Source organism: Alnus glutinosa, chromosome 5 (assembly GCF_958979055.1).
Source record: "Alnus glutinosa chromosome 5, dhAlnGlut1.1, whole genome shotgun sequence".
NCBI classification, from domain to species: Eukaryota; Viridiplantae; Streptophyta; class Magnoliopsida; order Fagales; family Betulaceae; genus Alnus; species Alnus glutinosa.
Window position 1 is genome coordinate 12,853,528 of NC_084890.1, and position 20,236 is coordinate 12,873,763.

The window sequence follows — 20,236 nt, forward strand, 5'->3', positions numbered from 1 at the left end:
TAAAGTTTCAATCAGAAAAGAGATCGAGGGAATAAAGGGAAAGAAATCAAAAGGCTTTTGCCTGGTACTGTGTATTTGCGAGGTTTCCCAACAAAATTGCCTTCAATCATCACGGAGCCGATAGAAAGAGAGAGAGAGAGACTTTGCTACGTCGGACACCCCAAGAAGGATTCGGCTTCTATGTTTGCTATTTGTAACAGTGAGGTGACGGAGTTTTATTTTTTGTTTCATACATTTGCTATTTGCATCCCAACCGTAGGAAAAAATCACAACAGATATGCGGTACTTTTTAGTGCCGTATAGAAGCCGGATCCCCCTTAATATTTGTCCTTTATTTATTTTTAAAAAAAATTTAACTAACAATAGAAGTTATGCTAATCTAATGTCTTTTGAGCCCCCCCAAAAAAAATCTAATGTCTTTTATTTTGAGGCCACGTTTCCATGGAGGGCTCCATGGCCCATACGCTATATGCCACCGAGAGGCAAGGCCCATTGAACAAGAAGCATGCTTTACCGAATCTTGTTATTCTTCTGAATCTATTACACTTGCACACAATTCACAATACGCATGTCGAAGCACCACGTCTGGATCTGTGGAGGAGGACGGTTCAGCTGAGGCCTGAGAGCGCAAATGGCAAGCACGAAACCAAGCCCTCCTACGCTTCCGAAATCGGGGGCCATTTCTAGAGGCTACAACTTTGCCTCTACTTGGGAGCAGGTATCTGCGTTTTAATGAAATTGCGCTTTCTTGCTTCATGATCTACATATTTGAATTTGAAATCTTGCTTTGCTAATACTCGATCTGATCTGTGAACTTTTATGATCGAAACCGCTTCCTCGTTTGATTTTGCTTTGCCGGTGCAGAATGCTCCTCTGACGGAGCATCAACAAGCGGCAATTGTAGCGCTGTCTCATGCGGTTGCGGAGCGGCCTTTTCCGCCCAATCTGGCACAAGATCATGTCTCTCACCCGGATAACGCCTTGTCCGTCTCCGTTTCGGCCGAGGACAGCTCTGTCCGAGTTTCTGCTCCTACAATTCAACCATTCTTGGTCAATACAAACCAGGTATCAGTTTTATTGTTTGGTTCCATGATAAATGAGGCTTGCATCTAAAGCTTTTGGTTTGACTCATCTTCCTTCCCTTAATGTTGCAGTTTTACAAGTGGTTTAACGATCTTGAATCGGCAATGAAGTCAGAGGTCAGTGGTGATTTCTCATTGTAGCATATTTGTCTGCATAGTATGTGTGAATAAATGCTTATTTCACCTCATTCGTTTCTTTCCTTAGACGGAGGAGAAATATCAACAGTATGTAAACTCTTTAACAGAGCGCATACAGACATGTGATGGTTTACTTAGTCAGGTTAGTCTATTTTGACATCTATTGGTCTCCTAAGCTGTACTTTATCCGTTTGGATTTGGAGTTGTACGATGTCTGAGTTCCCTTTTGAGCAGGTGGATGACACCCTACACTGCTTTGATGGACTACAGCTGGAGCACCAGACAGTAGCTATAAAGACAAAAACTCTTCATGATGCGTGTGACCGGCTGGTGTGTTTTTCACTCATTTCCTATCTTAATGTCACTTCACAAGTCCACAAATCTTTTGATAGTTTTGCTGCACTCTCTGGAGGTTCAACACTAAACATGAGCAAAGACTGATTGAATTTGAAATACTGGAGGCAGTAAACCTTTGTTTAAAATAGTTTACTTGTTGTCTCACTTTTCTGTTCTTGTTGCAGGTAATAGAGAAGCAAAGACTGATTGAATTTGCAGAAGCACTTCATAGTAAGCTCAAGTACTTTGATGAATTGGAGAATGTAAGGTTTGGATGCAATCTTAACAAGAGTTTGAGTTTGTTTTGATATATTGTTTTTTTATTAGTTGAAGAGACCCACAATAGAAAACATTACTGAAGTAATGGGACAAGATTTGGAACATTATTTTGATATATAGCAACTAGAAGCTTCCTATTTAAAGTCATTGTTGTTGTTGAAACCTCTTCCAAAAGTCACACTAGCTTATCCAAACTTCCACAAGCTTAAAAGAAAGTAACTTCTCTAAATGTTGGAATCTTGAGTTATCTCCAAATTAGGTTGGTCATTCATGTATCTTCTGTGGCAAGATAAGTAGTAGCTGTGTGCTTACAATATCAATTATGAAAGCATCATCTTCATTAATTATCTATTTATTAGCAAAAAAGGTGTGCAAAGAAATTCTGGAAGGTGCTGTTCATTTAAACAAAGTATAACATTGTTTAAATTAAGTACGGCACATCGTAGCTGTGATCACCTGTAAAATCATATAGTCTAACTGAGCTTTAATTTTGAATATTGCTGACGTCATTAACCCTGCTGTGAGCATTAATTGGTAGTTGTGATCGTCTGTAAAATAATGTAGTTTTTGTTAGCCTCAACTGCTAATGCTGAACAACTTAATTTGTAAAAATATGTATTCCTTTCTCAGTTAATTTTGGTCTCAGTTTCTACCCTTAATATCACTTTTGAACAATCTATTTCACTATCTCTATTATGTATGCGCTGAGTGGGTTCTTGCCATGCACTCTAGCCTTGAAGTCAAAATGACCATCCATCCTCTCCTTACCTGAACCTAGATTTCATCCAAAGATTTATAATTTCAAGTCTGAGGTTCTTTAGAGTAGATTAGGAATGGAGAGGTGGTGCTATGTGGAATCCAAAACGTTTGTCTTCTCGGTGATAGAAGGTGCTTCGGTGGTAAGAGTGGAGGAAAGGAGGAGGAGATTTTCAGGGCTCATACTGCTTGGTGCCCAGAGCTGCGGATGGTTGCTCTCGACCCTGGAGAGTGTGCTGAGGTTTACAGGGACGGATTTTGTAAGGTCTTTCAGGGAGGGGTCCAAGGTCTTCATTGTTAGGCGAGGAGGCAACACAGCTGGAAGTTTTATCGAAGTAGCAGCCTATGCCTTGGGAGGTTTGAAAGGGATTATTTACATTCCTGAAGGACGGAATGGGTGGGGATGGAGCAGTTTCTTGGCTGAGCTGGGTAAGACCAGGGATTTCCTCTCAGACTCAGCAGGGAAAGTTCTGGTTCGGACTGGAACTCCGCCTGCGATGGAGCGGGTTCACGATCATGGAGCTGGCACTGATGATGCTACTGGTTCATCCACAGACAAAGCACCATCTTACGCTGAAGTGCTATGCACAGGTCCTCGCCGACCGGAGGAGGAAGGGTTGAAGAAGGGTCAGACGGAGCACCTCTTGGGTAAAGACCATCATGACCGTTATGCCTTCGACGCTATGCAGGGGGACAGGAGTTTTCCTATTTCGGAAGCAAAGTCCCATGCTGTTTTCCGAGGCAAGTCAGTCTACTCCTTTGGTGAAAAAAGCGATGGATTTCAGAAGTTTGGAGGGAAAGACACGCTACCTTCCCTGCTGCTCTGGCAGAGCCAGCTGGAGAAGTTGAAAAATGAGGTGGACCGAGCACTGAGTAGTGTGCGTGAAGGGCTGTTGTTGGTTGGGCCGGGCTTCAAGCCCAATGGTGACAGGCGGAAGAGGAAAAAGAACAGAAAGAAGAAAAAGCAGAGGACTTGTTGGGTTCCGAAATCTAAGCCCAACCCAAGTGTTTCAACGGCTGATCGGGCTATGCCTATAGTAACGCCTACAGTAACAGAACCACTGGCAGTGTCGGGTTCCGGAGGTCCAGAGAGTGTTCCGGAGGGAGCGTCGACTTCTGGCGGGTTCTGTCTTCCCCCTACGACGATCACGTCTTTGGAGATCACATGCGTCGAGTCTGCCTCCAGGCCAGAGCGGGGGTCTCGTCCTGTTATCAGAGATTCGGATACAAGGGAAGAGAAGGAAGAAAAGGATATAGCCAGGAGTGCGGTTCAGTCTGCGGGATGCACAGAGACTGACGGTGGTGTTTCTGCTCCTCTCGATATCCAAACTCCAGCATGCTACTCCAAGCTGTTGGAGTTAGGTCCCGGGCCACTCATCAACGTGGTGGACACCGGCATATGCCCAGCTCTGCTCTGCGTCGGAGGGCTGAATGTTGTCCCTGCCTTGGAAAGTTTAACTTCTCCGCTGGTTCTTAATGGGTCTGAGCTACCCGGTTCTAGGTTGGAGGTTGTTCCTAAAATTCCGGAAGTCCCTGCCATAGTTAGGATGGGTTCAGACTCAGTGATGGTTGTTTGGGCTGGTCGGAGTTCGTTGGATCCTTTGATGCCTTCGGGCTTTTATCCCTCGGAGTTAGAAGTTGTAGATACCTCTATTACTCTCTTCTCCCCTTCCGGTTTGGGGCCCATGAATGGAATGAAGCTTATTGAGCCCCCGGAGGAAGAGCCGGCTCCTTTGTGCTGCTGTCCGGGTGATAATTTCAGGGGTCTTTCCGGTAAAAAATCTCCAATGGATTTCTTGAAGGCGGTTCTGGAGTATAGCCAGTCGGTGGGGGTTACGTGTGATGGCTATGAAGGTCAGCTTTCAGCCGTGTTTGAGGCTATCCTTGCTGAAAATGACAAGAAGGAGACGGGTTCTTCTCTGAAAGCGGGCAACAAGTTCAATAGAGAACTTAATAGATTATCTTGTTCTATTAATTATGATGCGAGAAGCGGAAGCAACTCTCAGAGTAGGTGTAAAGGGAGGGCGATTGGAGGTATTTTATGAAGCCTAAAATTCTCTCGTGGAATGTCAGGGGCTTAAATGAGGGTAGCAAGCGGTTGAAAGTTAAAAACCTAATTAGACAATGGAAGGCAGACATTATTTGCTTGCAAGAAACCAAACTGGAGTTCATCTCCAACAGCTTAGTGAGGCGCCTTTGGGGATGTCACTTCGTTGATTGGTGTTACTTACCCTCAAGCGGGGCCTCTGGTGGTATTCTTATCATGTGGGATAGAAGGGTTGTTGAGAAATTAGATGTGTATGTGGGGGAGTTTGTTGTCGCTTGTTCTTTTAGGAGTGTTGCCGATGACTTTACTTGGGCCTTCGCGGGGGTATACGGTCCTAACCTTGACTCTGTTAGAAGGTTGCTCTGGGACGAGCTGGCTGGCCTTGCTTCTTGGTGGGAGATGCCTTGGTGTATTGGGGGTGATTTCAATGTCATTCGTTTTCCTGCTGAAAGGTCTAGGGAAGGTCGCCTTACCGCTGCTATGATGGAGTTCTCAGACTTTATTTTCGAGCAGGGCCTCATGGACTTTCCTCTCGCTGGAGGGACTTTCACGTGGTCCAATAATCAGGAGAACCCCTCCTGGTCTCGTATTGACAGATTTCTTGTCTCTCCAGATTGGGAGGTCAAGTTTCCAGGGTCTATTCAGAAAAGGCTTCCTAGATTGTGTTCTGATCATTTCCCTATCCTCCTGGATTGTAGTGGCATTCAATGGGGTTCCAGACCGTTCAAGTTTGAGAATATGTGGTTGAAGGCTGAAGGGTTTGTGGATAGGGTGGGTTTGTGGATAGGGTTCGGATTTGGTGGGAGTCTTATCGCTTCCAGGGTTCTCCTAGCTTCATCTTCACTCAAAAGCTTAAGGCTTTAAAGGTTGATCTCAAGAGATGGAATGATCAGGAGTTTGGCAATGTGGAGTTTCGCAAAAAATTGCACATGGAAGAGTTATGTACTCTTGATAGGTTGGAGGAACAACAAGGTTTATCTTCTGTAGAAAAGGAGAGGAAATGTGCGGTCATCAGAGAACTGGAGAACTCTACCTTGCAGGAAGAGATTAGTTGGAGACAGAAGTCTAGGGTTCTGTGGCTGAAAGAGGGTGATAAATGCACTAAATTCTTCCACCGGATTGCTAACTCGAACAGGAGGTCTAATTCCATAGAGTCGCTCTCCATCAATGGCTCTGTTTCATCCGACCAGCAGGTTATCAGAGAGCATGTGGCTCAATTCTATGAGTCTCTCTTTACAGAACCCTTCCCATGGAGACCTAGAATGGATAATATTGCTTTCGACACCTTGGATGCAGCTGAGGCCTCTTCTCTAGAACTTCCTTTCGAGGAGGTGGAGGTCTTAGAGGTGGTGAAAAGCATGAATCGAGATAAGGCACCTGGTCCAGATGGGTTTTCTCTTGCGTTTTTCCAAGACTGTTGGGATGTGATCAAGACAGATCTTATGAGGGTTTTATGGGACTTTCACTCTCAAAGCAAGTTTGTTAAAAGTGTTAACGCCACTTTTATTGCCTTAATTCCGAAGAAATCTGGGGCTGTGGATTTAAAGGACTTTCGTCCTATCAGTCTTGTTAGTGGTGTGTACAAGATCATTGCTAAAATCCTTGCAAATAGACTTAAAAAGGTGGTGGAGAAGATTATATCATCCCCTCAAAATGCTTTTGTGAAAGGCAGGCAAATTCTTGATTCAGTTCTTATTGCCAATGAGTGCTTGGATAGTCGAATCAAATCCGGCGAACCAGGGTTACTTTGTAAGCTGGATGTTGAGAAGGCTTACGACCACGTTAACTGGGATTTCTTACTGTATATGTTGAGAAGATGTGGCTTTGGGGAGAGATGGTGCTCTTGGATAGCGCACTGTATATCTACGGTGCGATTCTCTGTGCTGGTGAATGGCTCCCCAACCGGTTTTTTCAGTAGCTCTCGTGGCCTTAGACAGGGTGATCCTCTGTCACCACTATTGTTCGTCATTGTGATGGAGGCTCTTAGTAAGTTCTTCTTCGCTACTGTTCAAAAGGGCTACCTTTCAGGGTTCTCTGTGGGTTCTGGCAACAGGGAAGCTATTAACATTTCTCACCTATTGTTCGCAGACGATACTTTAGTCTTTTGTGGGGCTAATTCTGATCATCTTCATTATCTTCGTATGCTTCTTATTTCTTTTGAAGCTGTGTCAGGATTGAAGATTAACCTGGCCAAATCTGTGATGGTTCCTGTGGGTGAGGTGGATAATATGGACGGTCTGGCTAACATATTGGGTTGTGGAGTGTCCTCTCTTCCTATAAAGTATCTTATTCTTCCGTTGGGAGCTCCTTTTAAGGCTAAGTCTTGTTGGGATGAAGTTGTAGGGAAGATTGAGAGGCGGTTGGCTAGCTGGAAGCGGTTGTATTTGTCGAAGGGGGGTAGGGTTACCCTTATAAAGAGTACTCTCTCCAACCTTCCTACATATTTTCTCTCTCTATTCCCTATTCCCTCCAGTGTTGCTATTCGCATTGAGAAGCTGCATCGTGACTTTTTGTGGGGTGGCATAGGCGACGAATTCAAATACCACTTGGTCAGTTGGTCCAAGGTTTGTCATCCTATTTCTGAAGGTGGTTTGGGCATAAGAAATTTGAGAATTTTCAACAAGGCGCTGTTAGGGAAGTGGTTGTGGCGTTATGTAAATGAGAGAGAAGCTCTGTGGAAATCCGTGGTGGATGCGAAGTATGGCTCTACTAGGGCTGGTTGGTGTTCCTTAGATCCCCTTGGGTCTCACGGTGTGGGGAGTTGGAAGAACATAAGGAAGGGGTGGAGCTTGTTTTGTAGATATACCAGATTTATCTTGGGCAATGGGTCGAGGACTCGTTTTTGGGATGATGTTTGGTGTGGAGAGATGCCCCTCAAGGAAGCCTTTCCAGTTCTTTATGATATAGCTTGTGTCAAGGATTCTTTGGTAGAAGACCATTTGGTAGTGGTAAGTGGCTCCTATCAGTGGGATGTCAGATTTTTCCGTGATGTTCACGATTGGGAGGTGGACGTTATGGCTTCCTTTTTCTCCTTACTGTATTCATCCAAGGTGGCTCAAGATGGGGGGGACAGGCTTTGGTGGACCCTCTCTCGCAAAGGGTTTTTTGATGTTAGATCATTCTATAAGGCTCTTGCCTGCAAAGAAGCTTCTTTTTTCCCCTGGAAAAGTATTTGGCGGACCAAGGCCCCATTGAAAGTGGCCTTCTTCGCTTGGACGGCAGCGTTAGGGAAAATTCTCACCTTGGACAATCTCAGAAAGAAGCGTGTCATTGTGATTGATAGATGTTGCATGTGTAAAATGACCGGGGAGACTGTGGATCATCTTCTTCTTCATTGCGAGGTTGCACGCGCTCTTTGGTATGTCATCCTTAGCCGGTTCGGTTTGCATTGGGTGATGCCTTCTCGGGTGATAGACTTATTTGCATGTTGGTGGTCGGGGGGACGGTCCCGTAGTGCGGTCGTGTGGAAGAGGGCTCCTTGTTGTCTTATGTGGTGCTTGTGGACGGAACGCAACGATAGACAGTTTGAGGACAGAGAAAGAACCATAGAGGAGCTCATTTCCTTTTTTCTCCATTCTTTGTACTCCTGGACGGCTGCGCATTTAGCACCTCTAGAGATTAGTTATAACGATTTCCTTGTATTGCTTTCTTCTTCTTCTTCTTAATTGTCTCTCTTGTATACCCCCTGTATACTTGATTGCGTTTTTCTAATAAAATTTTCTTCTTACTTATCAAAAAAAATTATGTATGCGCTTTTAGTATAACAGATTCTGTATATGTCATTTTCTCTGTAGTATTTATTTTCTTTTAGTATCAATCAAGCTTGAATTGAATTGAATATCATCATTTGAAGTTTGTGTGAAGCACCTATATACTTTACCCGTGGTCTTTGAACAAAATGGCTTCTCCACTTTTCATAAAGAAGGGGTAGAGGGTGAGGTTGTGGTTGAACCCCTTATGGCTGGATGGGTTGTATTTATCTGTATGTATGTGTAAACACATAAACTTTACATACTCTGTTCAGATAGAGTTATTTTGCAATCTTGGTTATTTGTTTTGTGTCGAGATTAAAGTTATGATGCATAACATAGCAATTTGCAATAATGTATTGCACTATGTGCAGATTGCTTCCAACTTTTATTCTCCAAATATGAATGTTGGAAATGAGAACTTTCTCCCACTGCTCAAGCGGCTTGATGATTGCATTTTGTAAGTGGATGATTTTCAAAGTAAATATTTTTCAATAATTCTTTGGTTCTGACATTACTCAGTTAAAAACAATGCAAGTTTGTTGTTGGGGCTGGGAATTGTTAGTATTTGTTGGTAATGAAAAATGAGAACTCATCATTATTTGAACTTTGTGCCTATTTTAGGTATGTTGAAAGCAATCCACAGTATGCAGAATCCAGTGTTTACTTGCTCAAATTCCGACAACTTCAGGTACACAAGTGATTCTGATGTTAATATTTTATAGGGAAAACTTCACTTATAACCTCTGATCTTTCATCACTTTTGTAATTAAGTACTCAAACTTTAAAAAGTGTTAATTTATAGTATCCATCTTTTAATTTTTTTCAATTTCAACCATTCGTTAGATTTTTTTTTTTTGAAAAAAATATATATATATATATATATATATATATTTTGGAAATTTTGATAGGATTTAACGGAAAATTCTAATGGAGAGTTGAAATTGAAAGAAATTGAAAAAAATTGAAAGATCGTACCCTAAATTGATACTTTTTAAAGTTTGAGTACTTAATTGCAAAAGCGATGAAAGATCACGGGTTATAAGTAAAGTTTTCCCTATTTTATAAGGTGATTGATTGGTTGAAAACTAACAATTTCCATCCTTTACTATTGTGTGAAACTTTTGCTAGTATGATTTGTTTTGATGTTCAAGAATCTTGAAATTTTCATGTTTGACAGTCTCGAGCTCTGGGAATGATACGTTCTCATGTACTTTCTGTTCTCAAAAGTGCTTTTTCTCAGGTGAAGTCATATGCACTTGAATAATTGTAACACGCGCGCACGCGTGCACACACACATATATAGAGATATGTCGGTAGTTCATAGAAGGCTCAAGCCTCAGTGATATGGTCATTTCCTCTGTCAGGTCCAGGCAGCAATCCGATCTAGTGGCAACAACAAAGCAACTGTTTCTGAAGGTGTAGAGGCATCTGTTATATATGTTCGTTTCAAAGCAGCAGCAAGTGAGGTAACCATTTTCTTTGGGTTCAAAATAAAGCTGCTATTGAACAGAAGATTTAATTACAAATTACCCGCTATGGCAGTGAGTGGAGTCGGGGCATTAGGAAATGCACAGTTCTAAATTCTTACTGGGATCTCTCTGATGTGAGAATCAGATGTGTCCTATAACTTGATTGTTTTTCTGAAGAGGCAACTTAAGACTCTACGTTTTTGCAGCTTAAGCCACTGCTAGAGGAAATTGAAAGCAGATCATCTAGGAAAGAATATGTTCAACTTCTTGCAGAATGCCATAGATTATATTGTGAACAACGGCTTTCCTTGGTGAGTTGATGATTGGTTGTTTTGAAAATAATTTTTATTATTTCATTGGTCTGTTGCTTTTAATGTTTTTTTATTTTATTTTTTATTTTTTTGTTTTCTTGAGCATTCAGTTGGTTTTAATCATATGTTCCTTTGGTTTTATGCTATCCAGGTTAGGGGCATAGTGCATCAACGGATATCTGAATTTGCGAAGAAAGAGGCATTGCCATCATTAACTAGATCAGGATGTGCATATCTAATGCAGGTAGGGTTGATTTATTTATGAACGTTCTTCAAGGACTGGATTTTTAGTAATATACCTCATATTTTGTGACTTCAAGCCATGTATATGGAATGACAATTCTCATGACTTTCTTGTCTGTATGCACTTATTAAGAAATAATAAAAACTTTTACTTGTTCACAATTTTATGGGGGCAAAAGGGTACTACCTTCATCCAGTCAGATGAGCCTGGTTCGCACAAGTTTTCACCCTATATTCCATAATGAATGCAAGCCCCCATGAAAAGGCGCAGCAAGGTTACCATCGAGTGACAATTAGATTGGAGTTCCTTGCTACACCTCAATATTTTCTTTTTAATTTCTTTCATTTCTCAATAACCATAATTGTTCTTTAGATCCCTTTCCTTTCTTTTGAGACATTTTGATTGACACTGATATAAATTGCAGGTCTGTCAGCTTGAGCACCAACTGTTTGATCATTTTTTTCCATCTTCTTCAGAGGATGTTTCAAGTTTGGCTGCATTGATAGATCCTCTGTGAGTTATCAAGCCTGCTTTTGTAGAGCCGAATTTTTCTTTCTTTTTCCCTTTTTCTTTTCCTATCATTTTTTTTTTTGATAAGTAAGATTAGTATTATTGAAAGCGTAAGGCGCTCCTACGTACACTAGAAGTATACAACAGGAAACACCAAACTAGAAAGCAAAAGCCCAAGAACAAGCCCAAAAGACAAAACACCCTAACAACACCCACAAAACCCTACACAACCCGCCAAGGCCTACTTCACATGGGCCTTGCCTTTCCTACGCCTGGCAGGAATAAAATCATCGCCATAATTGATGGAGCTATGCAGGTTCAGGAGCTCTCTCTTTCCTTTGGACTTTTGGCGCGCAATCATCTTGTCCCGCTAAAATTCTTCTTCCATGGCATCTCGAATTGCCATAACTTCCTCCCCAAAGTCCCCAGCCAACGCAAAATCCTCATCCAACGCCCAATCTAATGGTAATCTATCCCAAAAAACATTTTCCTCCTCCCAACCTACAAACTCCCCGATATGATCATAACCTACAGGCCATTTCTTAGATTGGGAGAATCCATTTTCGTCAACAGAAAGAGGAATGATGCAACCCCTCGGAGGGGAGGAATCACCTACCACCCCGACATCGGTGACCTCTCGAGGCGAAGTGGAAGGGCCTATCATTTTATTTTCTATTCTATTGAGTTTAACATGAAATGGCCTAGGTTAGTGTTTTTACCTATGCCAAACTGCATGGCAATGAGTAAAAAGTAGTTCCCCCTAGTTCTGTAGAAGTAAAAAACTTCACCTTTCTTGTGCCAAAGATGGAAAAAACTCCGATATAATATGGTGGTGACCTGGGCTGAAATCACTATGGCAAAATGTTTTCCATTTATAAGATTATGGTTATGGGGCAAAAGTAGAAGCTTCTTTTGTGAATGTGTATACAAAGTGTACAACTAATGTAAGGTGGACATTTATTTGCTTTATTTCTCTTTGGCTTTACTACTACTTCTATTATTATTTTTCGTTTAAGCTCACTTATTTTGTATTGCCTAAAACTGGTTGGCTTTCAATCTTTATTTTATTATTATTATTATTATTGTTTTTTTATGACTAATTGTGACGGCATTCAAAGTGTAAGGCACCTCAAAGTACACAAGAAGTATACAAAAGACAATTCTTTCATGTGTTTAAGAGTGATCACCTGTAGTTTTTTCCTCAGAATTGAAGTATTAGATAACCTTTGGAAAGTTGTTTGGCATGTAAAATTCTTTTTGTTTTTTCCTCTCAGAAATATTACATTAATGATTTCTGTACTCCCGAGCTCTTATTTCAATGTTAAAGTTATTCAATGAATATTTTGTTTGTTTATTCGTATCATAAGTTTATATGAAATTCTTATAACAGTGATAATTTATCCTGCAGGTCTACATATTTGTATGATACACTCCGCCCAAAACTTATTCATGAAACAAATATCGATTTTCTGTGCGAACTTGTTGATATCCTCAAAGTTAAAGTTTTGGGAGAACAGCTAAATAGGCGGAGTGAATCGTTAGCTGGGCTACGCCCTACATTACAAAGAATTCTAGCGGATGTTCATGAGAGGTTGACTTTTCGTGCTAGAACACATATTAGTGATGAGGTGCGTTTTATTCTTCAGCTGTAGTTCATATTAATTTTCAATGTATACACCTGCCATTTTTTTAAAAAAAAAAAATTCAAGATATTCCTTGTTGACTGACTGGCTTTTAAAGCTTGTTCACTGATTGTGGTACATTTGTTTTCTTCTACTATGATGTTGTACTTTAAAAATGACTTGTCTTTTTCATTTAATTGAGTATGACTGTATGAGGATCGTGTTAGACCATTGATGCCATTTTTTGAGGCTATTGGTGGGGAACAAATGGAAATGGGAAACTTGATTCCTTCCTGTATGATTACTTACATAGCGATCCTTATGGTAAACTGAATACTGTTGACCTCTTTGATGTATTTTAGGAAAATACATTTCTTTGTTTTCTGCCTGGAAAATTACTGACTCTAGATTGATTACAATTAGAATCTCAATGCTATGCTACTACATATCAATAAGTTTGCAGACTACATGTCTAGAAACCGTAAATGTGCTTGTGGAGGGATCAGAATGATAGTATTAGTTTTCTGAAGTCGCTATGCCACTCGATGTTTTGACTTCCACTTTTTTTTTTCTTTTTTTGAAATGCTAAAACCTTTCCAAAGTTGCAAAAAAGATAGATTGTCTTGGGCCTCCGAGGTAGCTGCTACATTAAGATCTTGTTCTCTCTCCTAACTTTCTAGGAAAGCTACTATTTCTTTCAAATATGCAGATTTGTTTTGAACCTTTTGCTTGCTTCTTATGTAGATAGAGAACTATATTCCTTCCGATGAAGACTTGGATTACCCTGCGAAGCTGGAACAATCTGTTGAGAATAATTCAGAAATTTCTGCTGTAATGTGCCTTACACTGCCTCCTTTTTTAGCTTATACTAAGAAATATGTGACTTTAATACTTATGTTGCTTGGTAAAGATTCATTTGTGTAGTTTCTATTGTCCTGCATATCAGAATTAGTGTCTCCTTACTAATTTGGAGAGTCTAATGTAATAATTTTAACTTTCATTTATTTCTCCTACCATCCCCTCGGGCAAAATTTCCGAATGTAATATGGCTTGTTGACAACCTACACACACACACACACATATAACCAATGGAGAGAATTAGCAGCTTCAACACATCTTCAAGTCTAACACTCCTGCAAGTTGTTGGTGTCCAACTTACATGGTAGTTTAGACTTCAGTGAGTGAAGTCCGCGTGCGCGCACACACACACACTTCTGCAAGTTGCTAGTGTCCAACTTACATGGTAGTTCAGACTTCAGTGAATGAAGTGTACACACACACAGACTTGTAGATGTGTTGAAGCTAGGAGTGGAGTGGGCAAAATATTCGACTACCTACTACCGACCGCCACTGAACCGCATCGACCGCCTACCGCTTCTACCGACTTATTTTGGTCGGTTAGTCAGTATAGATTTTATTTTGACTTTCAGTTCGGTTCGGTAGTCGATATAGGAATTTTTTTTTTCCTTTTCTTTTCTGGTTAACCGAATCGACTTATAACCGACCAAACCAAACCGACACTATAGAGTAAGGAATGACCGACTTTTAACTGATTCTAAGGAATAGGTAGAGGAAGCTCTACACAAATACTCATGCTCACATGTTTTTAACCAACTTAACCAACCGCTTTTTAACTGATTTTACCAATTTAACTGAAAATATCAAAATTAAAGGTTGTCAAAATAAAGTCGGTGAATTAACCAACTTTGTCGGTAACCGAACTGAAAACACCATTAACCGAACCGATACCCACCCCTAGTTGAAGCTGCTCATTCTCTCCATTGGTTGTGGTCCAAGTCGAAAGATGTGTGCTATGCCCCTCGTGTGGATGTTGTTGTCATATATCATCTATTCACTTTTTAAATCCCTGATGTAAAGCTTAAATCCTTCTTGAATAACATTCTTACATATTTATTCCTGCTTGTTTATCAAATTTTAGGCTGAGGAAAACCCAGATGTATATAAAACTTGGTATCCGCCGCTGGAGAAAACTCTTTCCTGTCTTTCGAAGTTGTACCGCCGCTTAGAAGCAGCAGTTTTCACTGGTTTAGCACAGGTATTTTAATCTTCGGATTATAAGTTTTGCCATGCAAGTCATCTTTTAGATTTCCTTTCTTCTTTATTTTGTTTAAAATATGGCTGTTTGGATTTTTTATCAGGAAGCAGTAGAAGTTTGCTCCATATCTATCCAAGTGAGTATGTGAAAGAAACAATTATCTATTCAGTAGAATGCAATACTGGGAAGTCCTTTGTGCATTAGTTCCAAATGTAACATACAATATTTATGATGTTATCCATATCAGTTGAAAATCAGGTTGTTTTTACATTACTGTGTTATCTTTTTCAATGGAAAGAAGGGATTATTGCTTTCATATGTTGACCTGTGATTCATATTCAAGTGTGTCAACAAAAAACCATGTTTTATGTGTAGTAGTTTGCTATGAGTTTTTGTCATTTATGCTTCCTTCTATCTGCTACAGAAAGCAAGCAAACTCATTGTAAAGAGATCATCACCAATGGATGGCCAGCTCTTCCTTATAAAGTATCTCCTTATTTTAAGGGAGCAGGTGATCTCTCTTTTCTCTCTTTTTTGTTTCTCTGGTTGTTATTCTATTAGACAATATTTTTTAAGTGATTACTGATAACTTGTGGTCTTCCAGATTGCACCTTTTGATATTGAATTTTCAGTTACACATAAGGAACTTGATTTCTCCCACTTGCTGGTAAGTATCTTTGAGGCTAAAGCTCTCCCAGAGTTGAGAGCATTACCTAGTGTTTCTTGTATCTGCATCTGAATAAATCACATGCTTGAGCACTCCTTCTGTTGAGTCCTTTCATTTTTTTTTTCTCTGTTTTATCATTTTCGCATTGTGAATAAATGCATGCTCTTGTGCATTATAATTGAACTTTATGATCTTTAGCTTCCATGATTGTTGTCCATTATGTGTATTGGAGTTATTTGTTAGAGGATGAGCAAACACAAGTCATTTGGTTCTATTGAGATTGTACCTCAAATCCGATCTGGCCTTTCTTCATTTTGTTTAGCTTCTACAAGTTTCGAGTACTTTTTACTTTGTAAAGGTCAAACAGAAATTAAAAAAAGAAAAAAAAAAGAAAAAAAAAGAAGAGGCTGTATCAGGGTGCTGCAACCTATTCTGTTGATTCTTGAATAGATTTTTATGGATTACAAAGGCAAAAAGTGGTTGAGTTGTTAGCTTAATAGTTTGGTCTCCAGTCTTCATTTGGCCTTTTTTCCAGAGGTAATTTACCTGAAAATATTCTTTTAAATACCCTAAAGGAACACTTACATAGAATACTGAGGATACTTAAGCTGAGATGGCAGAAAAAGGTTGAAAGTATTAAATAATCATCCTTCAAAGTGGTAGGATTATTTTCTGAAACGTGGTGCATTAAAGGTTTGAAAAAGAAAGATTAATAAAAAAAGAAACCTTTTTGATCATAGAGTTCTCCGGGTAATATTTCTTCCGCCATTTGTACAGGTTTTTTTTCCTAATTAGAGAAATTTTATTATCTTTCACTTAAGTGGATTTTTATTTTGGTTGAATTCTACTGTCAGGAACATTTAAGACGTATACTTAGAGGTCAAGCCTCGCTATTTGACTGGTCAAGATCAACTTCTTTGGCAAGGACTTTATCTCCCAGAGTTTTGGAAAGTCAAATAGATGCCAAGAAGGTTTGTGGCTTTGCCTTAAAACACAATCTTTATATGAGTTGTTTACAGCATATTTCTTGGTTGACATTTTGACAGCATGTGGTACTTCCACTCGCATGGTTTGTTTGGAAGGCAAGATAATAAATTGTGTTCCTGAGTAAAAGGTCATTTAAGTGTGCTTCATAATGAAGGCATAGAACTTATATGCTTAAGTCATTCAATTAAATTTGTATATATAATTTCATTGATTTTTTGCAATGGCTTTTAGCTTTTAATTAATATACTATTACAATTGATGGTGATAGTGCTTATGCTTTCTGCAAAAGCTTTGGTTACTGAAACCTGTTGGTGCCATTAATTTGTGCATCTTTAATTTATCAGTTGGTACCTGTGGATGTTGACTATGCAAGCACCGACTTATAATTTTACATGACCATGGTGATTGGTTTGTTTCTCTTCCAATTAGGATACCAGTTGCTCCAACTAATGATTTGAGAGAATAACCGAAGTTCTGTGGATGGATCATTGTCATTTTTATATTTGTTGGAACTATTTCTTTGTATTGCTATTTTCCTTATTCCAGGTAGCACTGTAATATGTGGCGGGTACTCATTTGTTTGCAGGAACTTGAGAAAAGCCTAAAAGCAACATGTGAGGAGTTCATTATGTCAGTCACTAAGCTAGTCGTGGATCCTATGCTTTCATTTGTTACCAAGGTTTGTCTATTTCCTCATTAGGTATGTTGTTAGGCTGACTTCAGAATATAATGCTGAAAACTTCACTAGTTAGTTCAAAAAACTGATGTGACTTGGCTTATTCCCCGGGAAAGACATGAGAAAATTACATTTTTATAAATAGAACACCTTGCCTCTTCAACCCCATATTTTTGTTGTTGTTGCTGTTGTAAGACGACTGCAGAGAAGTCTGTATGTCGCACAAAAGGATCATAAAACCCTGTTCCACTGCACGATTTCTAGTATTAAGGTGTAAGTTTACTGTCTAACCATTATAATTACTGATAAGTAGAACACCAGTTATTTAAATTCTCTCATATATTCCCTATCCTGTTTCCCATGTATTGCGTAGAAAAAAATTCTCTCATATATATATATATATATATATATATACACACACATCAAAACTTTATTTTTTGTGGAATTTCCATTAGAGGAAATTTCGTTGTCTTTCCAGAAGAACAATAAAATGTAAATGTTACCAATTTGTTTTGTAGGTGACAGCTGTGAAATTTGCACTATCCTCGGGCAATCAGAATCAAAAGCTAGAGTCGGTTATGGCCAAACCACTCAAGGATCAAGCTTTTGCTTCTCCAGATAAGGTGGCTGAACTTGTTCAGAAGGTATGTCATGAAGTTTTATTGATTTATGACATCTCAATAAAAAAGCTGTTTGTTGCAATTAGGTAAGTGAGGAACATTCTCTAAAATGTTTACCCATTTGTCTTTGCCAACACAAACTATATTAAGCATGAGGGTGTTGCACGATAAATTCTTTTCAACCATGTACATGCGCATAATAGATCTCGTACATTGGCGTAACATGTTTGATTTCCTGGGTCATTTTGCTTGGTATCCAAATGGACATTGTCTAAGTCATGTTTAAGATGTTCGAGGCTCATGATTGGGAGGTAGAAGTCTTTGCCTCATTCTTCAATTTGTTGTATACCCAAGTACGACCAGCACGACTAAAGATAGCACTCCATAAGACATTAGCAATCTTAGTGTAGAAAAAGATGATACACAGACTCCCCACATCTCTTATATAATCAACACCAATTCACTACAATGACATGCCATTTCTTAAGGTTATCTATGGTGAGGATTTTTCATAAGGCAGCCAATCAAGCAAAGAGTGCCGCTATCAAGGGACCTTAGTCTGCAAATACACTTTCAAGGGAAATGAGTATTATCATGGGGGACAAGGACGTTATAGAATGATATACCGTCAAACAATCCTCTCTTGGAAGGCCTGCCGCAAAGAGAGGATTGTTCAACGTTAGATCATTCTATAATGTCCTTGTCCCCCGTGATGATACTCCTTTCCCTTGGAAGTGTATCTACGGAATAAGGTTCCATTGAGAGCGGCATTCTTTGCTTGATCATCTGCCCTATGGAAAATCCTCACCATGGATAACCCTAAGAAGTGGCATGTCATTGTAGTGGATTGGTGCTGAATGTATAAGAGATGTGGAGAGTCTGTGTATTATCTTTTTCTACACTATGAGATTGCTAATGCCTTGTGGAGTGCTATCTTTAGTCGTGCTGGTTGTACTCAGGTAATGCCTATGAGAGTGGTTGACCTGTTCGCTTTTTGGAGAGGGTTGAGTGGCAATCCCTAGAGTGTAACAGCGTGGAAGATGATTCCATCCTATCTTTTTTGGTATATTTAGAGGGAAAGACCGCGAGAGGACGGTGGTGAATTTAAAGTCCTTCAATACTCTTTTTCACCGGACAGCTGCTTTAGACTTTCCATATATATATATATATATATATCTTCTTTTTCGTTCTAGTCAGGTGTTCCTCTTGTATACTTCTTGTGTATTTGAGTGTGCATTTTGTACTTTTTAACAATATTTCGATTACTTACTAAAAAAAAGAAAAAAAGATGTCCGAGGCTCACGTGTTAATTCTGTATTATTGGAACAGGTAAGTGCTGCTATACAGCAAGAGTTGCCACCAGTAATGGCAAAGATGAAGCTTTATCTGCAGAACCCATCAACACGAACAATACTTTTCAAACCAATAAAGTAAGTTAATGATTCACGTGCGGAATTTGCAATCCAAGGTCATGTCAATGTGAATGAATCCATGAAATATTCAGGACCATCCAATCTTGTATCTGCGATTCTGTTCATTGTGACTTATGTCAAATTTTCTTCTTGCTCAGTTCAATTGAAGAATTCATCATAATCCAGCGCTTTTTCCCCCCCTTTTTTCATTTGGGTAATGCAGGACAAACATTGTGGAAGCCCATGTACAGGTACAATCCATGTTAAAAGCAGAGTACTCCCCTGAAGAGATACAAAACATCATCAATATGGTGTCCATACAGGATCTTCAAGCACAACTTGATAATCTCCTGTAAGGTGCCCATTGAATTACTTAAAATGCCTAATCTTCCATCAATGAGATGATCTTGACGTTGCTGATAGGTTTATAGGAAATTAAAATGTTCATTATCTCCATCAGTAGTTAACTTTTTCTTATAGCCATGTTGCTTGTGATAATACTCGCATGACAATCATAAGTCGGTAAGAAGATGGAATCTGATTAATTTGATGCTTTGATTCTATTCACATTTTGATTTGGCAGAATTAACTGTATGCAATTGACAACATATAACTATTTATGCGTAAAGTTGACAACTGGAGTATGCAGCATAAGAATTAAGAGTCAAATAAGGATCCTCTCAATTTCAAATAAAATGGATGCTATTTATTTCATGGTTAAAATATAAAGTGATATTATGGTCAGGATTTAAAGTAGTGTACATGATCTTAAAGTTGACACGCATTTTAAAAAATTTAAATAATGATATCATGTACATCATTAGATGTATCAACTTTAAATCTTGTCTCTCTGCAATTAGGCATTTGTCTATGTATTTCTTTTTAGGCTTAAATGTTTACTACATCATAAAGCCTCTTTGATTTCTAAAACTAACAAATTTGGATCATGTTTTGACCTTTATAAAAGGGTCTTGTCTATTTGTCGTTCAAAAAATCAATGAAATTTTTGTCTCATGTACAAAAAGAATTTCTTGTTATATCAACATTTCTTAAAATAGGGGGAAAAAAAAAGAAAAGGAAGGGATGGTGGTGAGAGAAAATCCCTTTCGTGGGTGTGGTAGAGGAAAATCTCTTTTTGCATGTGGTGGTAGGGGTTCTCGAGTGAATCCCCATCATTGCGAAGGTGGTTTGCAAAGAACTTTCGTACTCTAGCATTCACCTCCTCCCATCCCGCGGAGGTGGTTGTGGGAAAAATCCCCTACAACCCACTCT

The 20,236-nt window shown here is 39.4% G+C and overlaps 1 protein-coding gene across 1 annotated transcript; it reads left to right on the forward strand.

The window, feature by feature from the left end:
* The first annotated feature begins 516 nt into the window (after positions 1–516).
* LOC133868819 (conserved oligomeric Golgi complex subunit 3) lies at positions 517–19,509 on the forward strand. Its single transcript, XM_062305835.1, has 24 exons — positions 517–718; positions 865–1,065; positions 1,155–1,199; positions 1,288–1,362; positions 1,455–1,550; positions 1,742–1,819; positions 8,762–8,847; positions 9,012–9,078; positions 9,568–9,630; positions 9,755–9,856; positions 10,066–10,170; positions 10,322–10,414; positions 10,839–10,927; positions 12,333–12,552; positions 13,291–13,377; positions 14,486–14,602; positions 14,706–14,738; positions 15,027–15,113; positions 15,207–15,269; positions 16,124–16,240; positions 16,843–16,935; positions 17,451–17,576; positions 18,882–18,982; positions 19,188–19,509. The coding sequence occupies exons 1-24, from the start codon at positions 632–634 to the stop codon at positions 19,318–19,320; spliced, it is 2,364 nt and encodes a 787-aa protein (XP_062161819.1). The 5' UTR covers positions 517–631; the 3' UTR covers positions 19,321–19,509.
* Positions 19,510–20,236: the final 727 nt, after the last annotated feature.

Coding starts and splice junctions, on each gene's coding strand:
- LOC133868819 (XM_062305835.1), top strand. CDS start 632: ATGGCAAGCACGAAACCAAGCCCTCCTACGCTTCCGAAATCGGGGGCC. Junction 1,551..1,741: donor ATGATGCGTGTGACCGGCTG/GTGTGTTTTTCA, acceptor TTCTTGTTGCAG/GTAATAGAGAAGCAAAGACT. Junction 9,857..10,065: donor TCAAAGCAGCAGCAAGTGAG/GTAACCATTTTC, acceptor ACGTTTTTGCAG/CTTAAGCCACTGCTAGAGGA.